The sequence below is a fragment of the Salvelinus namaycush genome, chromosome 11 (genome assembly GCF_016432855.1).
Source record: "Salvelinus namaycush isolate Seneca chromosome 11, SaNama_1.0, whole genome shotgun sequence".
NCBI classification, from domain to species: Eukaryota; Metazoa; Chordata; class Actinopteri; order Salmoniformes; family Salmonidae; genus Salvelinus; species Salvelinus namaycush.
Window position 1 is genome coordinate 39,555,750 of NC_052317.1, and position 8,295 is coordinate 39,564,044.

Here is an 8,295-nt window from a genome sequence, read left to right on the forward strand (position 1 = left end):
GTACTAGTCAACCTAGTGCACTCAGTGTACATACTTTACTAGTTGTCTTTGGCATTGCAGTGCACAGCTGATTTCTCTTTGGGGTTGTTTGTTAGTGTATCTACGGTCTTAGTGGGAGAGGGGCAGACAGACAGGGAGACTGGGGAGGGAGAATGTCTGGAGTGGAGGGGGTAGTGGAGGAGAGAAGAGAGAGAGGAGTGTGGGGTGGGGGAGAGAAGAGAGAGTGGAGGGTGGGGTGGGAGAGAAGAGAGAGAGGAGGGTGGGGTGGGGGAGAGAAGAGAGAGGAGGGGGTGGGGGAATGAAGAGAGAGTGGGGTGGGAGAGAAGAGAGAGGAGAGAGGAGGGGGTGGTGGAGGAGGGAAGAGAGGAGAGGGTGGGGTGGGAGAGAAGAGAGTGGAGGGGGTGGTGGAGGAGAGAAGAGAGAGAGGAGGGTGGGGTGGGGGAGGAGAGAAGAGAGAGAGGAGGGTGGGGTGGGGGAGAGAAGAGAGAGTGGAGGGTGGGGTGGGAGAGAAGAGAGATGAGGGGGTGTGGAGGAGAGAAGAGAGAGAAGAGGGGGTGTGGAGGAGAGAAGAGAGAGGAGGGGGTGGGGGAATGAAGAGAGAGTGGGGTGGGAGAGAAGAGAGAGGAGAAAGGAGGGGGTGGTGGAGGAGGGAAGAGAGGAGAGGGTGGGGGAGAAGAGAGTGGAGGGGGTGGTGGAGGAGAGAAGAGAGAGAGGAGGGTGGGGTGGGAGAGAAGAGAGAGTGGGGTGGGAGAGAAGAGAGAGGAGAGAGGAGGGGGTGGTGGAGGAGGGAAGAGAGAAGAGTGGAGGTTGAGTGAGAAGAGAGAGAGGAGGGTGGGGGAGAAGAGAGAGAGGAGGGTGGGGGAGAAGAGAGAGAGGAGGGTGGGGGAGAAGAGAGAGGAGGGTGGGGTGGGAGAGCCTCTTGACCCCTAGTGACCCTAACCCCCACTCCATCACACACTCCTCCCTTCTTTGTTATCTCTCTTCCTCTCCATCCTCCTCCTCCCCTCCTGCACCACCTCCTCCATCCTCCTCTCCTCCCTGTGTCCCCAGATGGTCATGAAGAACGAGTGATTTAGCCTTGGGAGCAACAAACTCCCAAGCATTCTCACACACTCGTGTGTAAGTATGCGCACACACACACACACACACACACACACACACACACACACACACACACACACACACACACACACACACACACACACACACACACACACACACACACACACACACACACACACACACACACACACACACACACACACACCTTTAAAACGCCAGTTTGTTATTCCATAAGTTTGATACATTTGAAAATTGCTAACCAATAGGTTGTATAAAGACTGCATCCCAGCCAGACAAAGCGGTAGATGGGTGGTCTATTGAAGTGGCAGAGAGCTCCCCTATAGGCCAGACACAGTCAATGCAACAGAACCCTGTTACAAAATACTGTACCTGTTGCCATATGAACACATTGTATCGATTTCAATTGTGATCTATTTTTGGTTTCCAGAGTTTCTATTAGCCTTGCTCTCTTTCTCTCTTCAATTCAATTCAATTCTATTTAAGGGTTTTATTGGCATGGGAAACACATGTTTACATTGTCAAAGCAAGTGAAATGATAAACAAAAGTGAAATAAATAAAAAGTGAACAGTAAGTATTACACTCACACAAGTTCCAAAATAGAGACATTTAACATGTCATTATGTCTCCATACAGTGAGGTAACGGTGTTACTGTCTCTGTCCTCTTTACTCAGCCCTCTGAAACGTCCTCTTTACTCAGCCCTCTGAAACGTCCTCTTTACTCAGCCCTCTGAAACGTCCTCTTTACTCAGCCCTCTGAAACGTCCTCTTTACTCAGCCCTCTGAAACGTCCTCTTTACTCAGCCCTCTGAAACGTCCTCTTTACTCAGCCCTCTGAAACGTCCTCTTTACTCAGCCCTCTGAAACGTCCTCTTTACTCAGCCCTCTGAAACGTCCTCTTTACTCAGCCCTCTGAAACGTCCTCTTTACTCAGCCCTCTGAAACGTCCTCTTTACTCAGCCCTCTGAAACGTCCTCTTTACTCAGCCCTCTGAAACGTCCTCTTTACTCAGCCCTCTGAAACATCCTCTTTACTCAGCCCTCTGAAACGTCCTCTTTACTCAGCCCTCTGAAACGTCCTCTTTACTCAGCCCTCTGAAACCCTTCCTCACCCTTTCTGTGTTCACTCTGTCGTTCTCACACTCCCCCACTAGAAGAAAGAGACACATTCCTGCAGCTTTGTGAGGACATCAACATTGACTTTCTCTGTGTGTGTGTCCCCCTTGGTTTGAAACAATTTCACTGTGTGTGTGTGTGTTTGTGTGTGTGTGTGTGTGCGACAACTGACAGACAACGTAACACTGCTCTGCGTATTACAATCAACAATCTAGGTTTGCTCTATTTCTCCCTCCCTCCCTCCCTCCCTCCCTCCCTGGCCTGATTTCTTGTGCCTGATTGTGATCAATCTCTGCTAGTTGCTGAGTTGTTCCTTTGTCCCTCCCTCCCCCCTCCTTCCCTCTGACCGTGTCTGTGTCTGGCTGGCTATGTCTACCCCCACAAACTCCCTTAATGTAGGTCTCTCTTGCTCCCCAACCCCCCAAGATCCTCCTTGACAAAAGCCTCAAGACAGAGCGAGACGGAGCATTACAATGATGACTGTGGCTTCTGCTTTTGTCTTCCTTCTACCCCCCACTATCCAGAAATCCCTTCACCCCCCATGCATATATCCCTCTACCTCCCCTCCTCCGCCCCTAACCTTCTACTCCCCAAACCAACCCCCCTACCCGCCTCACGGCTCCCCCAGCCCAGACCCTGTCGTCCCGGGCTGGCCACTGCAGAGGCGGGCATTGTGTTGCTAATGCCGACTAGGCCTCAATGTGGTCACAAAGGTTGCCGTGGAAATGCTTGGGCGCACACAATAGAGCCCGGGATGGGCCCCCAGAACACAGGAGTCCTGGGAAACCCAAAGAGAGAGACGGTGCGAAGGAAGAGTTGGAGGGGGGGTGAGTGTAGGGGAGAGGGGGAGAGGGGAAATAGAAATGGAGGGAGGCCATAGACCCTCTGGCGTGCAGAAAGACAAGCTCTCCTCTCTCACACTCCCTCTATCCCCTCATTCCTCCACTCCCTCCATCCCCTCATTCCTCCACTCCCTCCATCCCCTCATTCCTCCACTCCCTCCATCCCCTCATTCCTCCACTCCCTCCATCCAATCATTCCTCCAGCCCCTCATTCCTCCAGCCCCTCATTCCTCTATCCCCTCATTCCTCCAGCCCCTCATTCCTCTATCCCCTCATTCCTCCAGCCCCTCATTCCTCTATCCCCTCATTCCTCTATCCCCTCAGTCCTCCACTCCCTCCATCCCCTCATTCCTCCATCCCCTCATTCCTCCATCCCCCCATTCCTCCATTCCTCCATCCCCTCATTCCTCTATCCCCTCATTCCTCCATCCCCTCATTCCTCCATCCCCTCATTCCTCTATCCCCTCAGTCCTCCACTCCCTCCATCCCCTCATTCCTCCATCCCCTCATTCCTCCATCCCCTCATTCCTCCATTCCTCCATCCCCTCATTCCTCCATCCCCTCATTCCTCCATCCCCTCATTCCTCCATCCCCTCATTCCTCTATCCCCTCAGTCCTCCACTCCCTCCATCCCCTCATTCCTCATTCCTCCATCCCCTCATTCCTCCATCCCCTCATTCCTCTATCCCCTCATTCCTCTATCCCCTCAGTCCTCCACTCCCTCCATCCCCTCATTCCTCCATCCCCTCATTCCTCCATCCCCTCATTCCTCCATCCCCTCATTCCTCCATCCCCTCATTCCTCCATCCCCTCATTCCTCTATCCCCTCATTCCTCTATCCCCTCATTCCTCTATCCCCTCATTCCTCTATCCCCTCATTCCTCCAGCCCCTCATTCCTCTATCCCCTCTATCCCCTCATTCCTCCATCCCCTCATTCCTCCATCCCCTCATTCCTCCATCCCCTCATTCCTCTATCCCCTCATTCCTCTATCCCCTCATTCCTCCAGCCCCTCATTCCTCCAGCCCCTCATTCCTCCATCCCCTCATTCCTCCAGCCCCTCATTCCTCCAGCCCCTCATTCCTCCAGCCCCTCATTCCTCTATCCCCTCATTCCTCCAGCCCCTCATTCCTCCAGCCCCTCATTCCTCTATCCCCTCATTCCTCCATCCCCTCATTCCTCCATCCCCTCATTCCTCTATCCCCTCATTCCTCTATCCCCTCATTCCTCCATCCCCTCATTCCTCCATCCCCTCATTCCTCTATCCCCTCATTCCTCTAGCCCCTCATTCCTCTAGCCCCTCATTCCTCTATCCCCTCATTCCTCTATCCCCTCATTCCTCTATCCCCTCATTCCTCTATCCCCTCATTCCTCTATCCCCTCATTCCTCCATCCCCTCATTCCTCTATCCCCTCATTCCTCCAGCCCCTCATTCCTCTATCCCCTCATTCCTCCATCCCCTCATTCCTCCATCCCCTCATTCCTCCATCCCCTCATTCCTCTATCCCCTCATTCCTCTATCCCCTCAGTCCTCCACTCCCTTCATCCCCTCATTCCTCCATCCCCTCAGTCCTCTATCCCCTCATTCCTCCATCCCCTCATTCCTCTATCCCCTCATTCCTCCATCCCCTCATTCCTCCAGCCCCTCATTCCTCCAGCCCCTCAACCCTCTATCCCCTCATTCCTCTATCCCCTCATTCCTCTATCCCCTCATTCCTCTATCCCCTCATTCCTCTATCCCCTCATTCCTCTATCCCCTCATTCCTCTATCCCCTCTATCCCCTCATTCCTCTATCCCCTCATTCCTCTATCCCCTCATTCCTCTATCCCCTCATTCCTCTATCCCCTCATTCCTCTATCCCCTCATTCCTCTATCCCCTCATTCCTCTATCCCCTCTATCCCCTCATTCCTCTAGCCCCTCATTCCTCTATCCCCTCATTCCTCTATCCCCTCATTCCTCCATCCCCTCATTCCTCCATCCCCTCATTCCTCCAGCCCCTCATTCCTCTATCCCCTCATTCCTCTATCCCCTCATTCCTCCATCCCCTCATTCCTCTATCCCCTCATTCCTCTATCCCCTCATTCCTCTATCCCCTCATTCCTCTATCCCCTCATTCCTCTATCCCCTCATTCCTCTATCCCCTCAGTCCTCCATCCCCTCATTCCTCTATCCCCTCATTCCTCCATCCCCTCATTCCTCCAGCCCCTCATTCCTCCATCCCCTCATTCCTCTATCCCCTCATTCCTCCAGCCCCTCATTCCTCCATCCCCTCATTCCTCTATCCCCTCATTCCTCTATCCCCTCATTCCTCTATCCCCTCATTCCTCTATCCCCTCATTCCTCTATCCCCTCATTCCTCTATCCCCTCATTCCTCTATCCCCTCATTCCTCTATCCCCTCAGTCCTCCAGCCCCTCATTCCTCTATCCCCTCATTCCTCCATCCCCTCAGTCCTCCATCCCCTCATTCCTCTATCCCCTCAGTCCTCCATCCCCTCATTCCTCTATCCCCTCATTCCTCTACTCCCTCCATTCCTCCACAACCGCTCCTTTCTTTCTGGTCCCCAGATGGTCATCTGTCAGAGGGGCTGCTGGGAGAGTTAGATGCGCACTCCCTCTCACAAGTAGACACAGTCCCAGATCCACTCACCCGCAAAGACTCACCCGCAAAGACTCACCCGCAAAGACTCACCCGCAAAGTCTCACCCGCAAAGTCTCACCCGCAAAGTCTCACCCGCAAAGTCTCACTTCGAAAGCATCCAAAGAGTAGAAGAGTGTAGCCATCTCAACAACACAGTGTTTTCCATAATGAAAGACCAAGTAGAACGCGATGAGATCCTCCAGAATCATTCAGTCATAACAACAACCAACCATCTCACTCACCGTGGCAACCAGCGTGTGTTTGTGTGTATCAGTCACATCAGTGTGTGGTGTGTGTGTATGTTATTGTGTGTGTGTGTCACTCACCCAGAGGCGATGAGGGCTCGTGACTGGGCCATGGCGATGCGTTGCAGGGCGGGCCGGCTGAGCCCAGCCAGACTGGACCGCTGGGGCAGGGGTGCAGAGCACACCGCCGCGCGCTGGGGCGCCATGGGCCGCGGCGACGGGGACGGCACGGGCGAGGGCGGTGACGTCACGGCGGTCGCCGGGGTGACGAGCGTGGCGGTGGGCACCGGTTGACTCGTGGCGGAGGGAGAGGGGGGCGGCGCGGACGGACGACGGCCCTGATTGGAGGAGGGCGGCTGAGGGGGCGGGAGGGAGGGAGGAGGGGGTCGGTTGGAGATGGAGAGGGTGCCCGTTTGGGCGCTGAGGAGGGAGAGGGAGCGGGCGAAGAGGGCGGCATTCCGTCGCGGTGAGGACTGGTTCCGGGATATGGAGAGTCCGTGAGGTAAGGTTTTGGAGTAGGCAGATCTAGCGGGGGAGCTCCTGAGTTGGCCCCGCCCCAGGGTGGCAGATTTGGGGCTGGGTGGTTTACTCTGAGGTTTACTCGGCCGGTGTCCCAACTTGTGGGTCGATGACCTCACAGTGCTCTGCTTCACACAAAAAACCAGCATGCACTGCTGGCAGGAGCACGGCTGCCCGGCGAGGGACTGCATGGTCGCCAGCCCGCCGCTTGGGTACACCACGCCTCCGTTGACGCCCGACACCCCAACACCCAGTAACGCTCCTGTCAGACCCGATCCTCCACCTCCGTTCCTGGGTACCGGTCCTGACACCAGTGGGTAGGCCACGTCGGACCTCCGCTGTATCCTGCGTTGTCTCTGGGTCTGCCTGTTGATCTGGGTCATGCCCTGCAGGTCCACCAGGTAGCAGAAGCCCAGCGGCGCCAGGTCCAGCCAGGGCTGCTGGCGGTCCCGGGCCGTCTGGATGGCGATGCCGACCTCCGTGTCGTATTGGGTCCAGGAGCCCGCGTCGTTCTCCCACTCCCACAGCCAACCCTGGCCCGGCGCCGACGTGGGGTCGTAGAAGCTACGGCGCACCGGCCGGATCATACCTGCAGGGGGAGATGCTGGGGTTAGTACGACTATCAATCAATCAATCAATCAATCAAACTAATGTATTTTTCCAACGGCAGTTGTCACAAAGGGCTTCACAGTAAACTAGTCTAGACACTAAAGAGCAAGCATAAGCATAGTGGACAGGACAAAGTCCCTGGAAGGAAGAAACCTAGAGAGGAACCAGGCACATGACTACATCATGAAAAGAGTAGGAAATGGTACTAAGATTGTAGTTTCAGTGTGGAGAGGTTGAAACAGGAACATAAATACATGTGGGAACACTTTCGTATGGTTTTAATTGACAAGCTAGCTTCTCCCCACGAGAGTCAACGTTAATATAAGCTCTTATACACATTCACACATCCTCTGACCTGAACTCAACCCTAACTCAAATGACCTGAACTCAACACTAACTCAAATGACATGAACTCAACCCTAACTCAAATGACCTGAACTCAATCCTAACTCAAATGACCTGAACTCAACCCTAACTCAAATGACCTGAACTCAACCCTAACTCAAATGACCTGAACTCAACCCTAACTCAAATGACCTGAACTCAACCCTAACTCAAATGACCTGAACTCAACCCTAACTCAAATGACCTGAACTCAACCCTAACTCAAATGACCTGAACTCAACCCTAACTCAAATGACCTGAACTCAACTCAAATTAAAGTATTTCCAAATGCAGTTAGCCAAACAGCTACAAAGACACATTTAATGACCAACAGTATTAAAGTAGTTTAGGGAAGCGTGTAGTTGTCAAAATGTAAGATGAATCGATAGTGGTAACCATAGAGATGTTTAATGGGTTTAAAGCACCCAAACCAGCAGGCCTAGTATGGCACCACACATCGGTGCCAAACCGAGGAGGGTCAGGAACCGTCCAATCAGAGACGAGCTTGGTAACCACGGGCAATGTGTGGCACGACCATTCAGCCAATGCCAAGGTAGAGAGAAGAGGGACCCACACTGGGGCCGAGACAGACTGGGACACACAGACATCAAAAGAGGTGCCTGAATGCAGCAGGCCTGGCGATGTTTGTTTGAGGCACATAGTCAAGGGTATTGTGTGTGTGTGTGAGAGAGAGACCCTTTGAATTGAATTGAGAGAGAGAGAGAGAGAGAGAGAGAGAAAGAGAGAAAAAGTGTGTGTGTGTGGTGTGAGTGTGTGTGTGTGGTGTGTGTGGGGGGACTAAAGGCTGAGCCGGGAGGTATTTTTCCTCTATAAAACGATACAATGGTTCTGAAAGAGA

At 53.6% G+C, this 8,295-nt stretch overlaps 1 protein-coding gene across 1 annotated transcript in view; it reads right to left on the bottom strand.

Moving 5' to 3' along the window:
• The window catches only part of LOC120056165 (E3 ubiquitin-protein ligase DTX1-like), a 30,847-nt gene extending 23,449 nt beyond the window's left edge, over window positions 1-7,398 (bottom strand). Inside the window, exon 1 of the mRNA XM_039004374.1 lies at window positions 6,006-7,398. Coding sequence (XP_038860302.1) covers window positions 6,006-7,030 — 1,025 coding nt within the window. The 5' untranslated portion in view covers window positions 7,031-7,398. The remainder of the gene's footprint in view (window positions 1-6,005) is intronic.
• Between the last annotated feature and the right edge of the window lie 897 nt (window positions 7,399-8,295).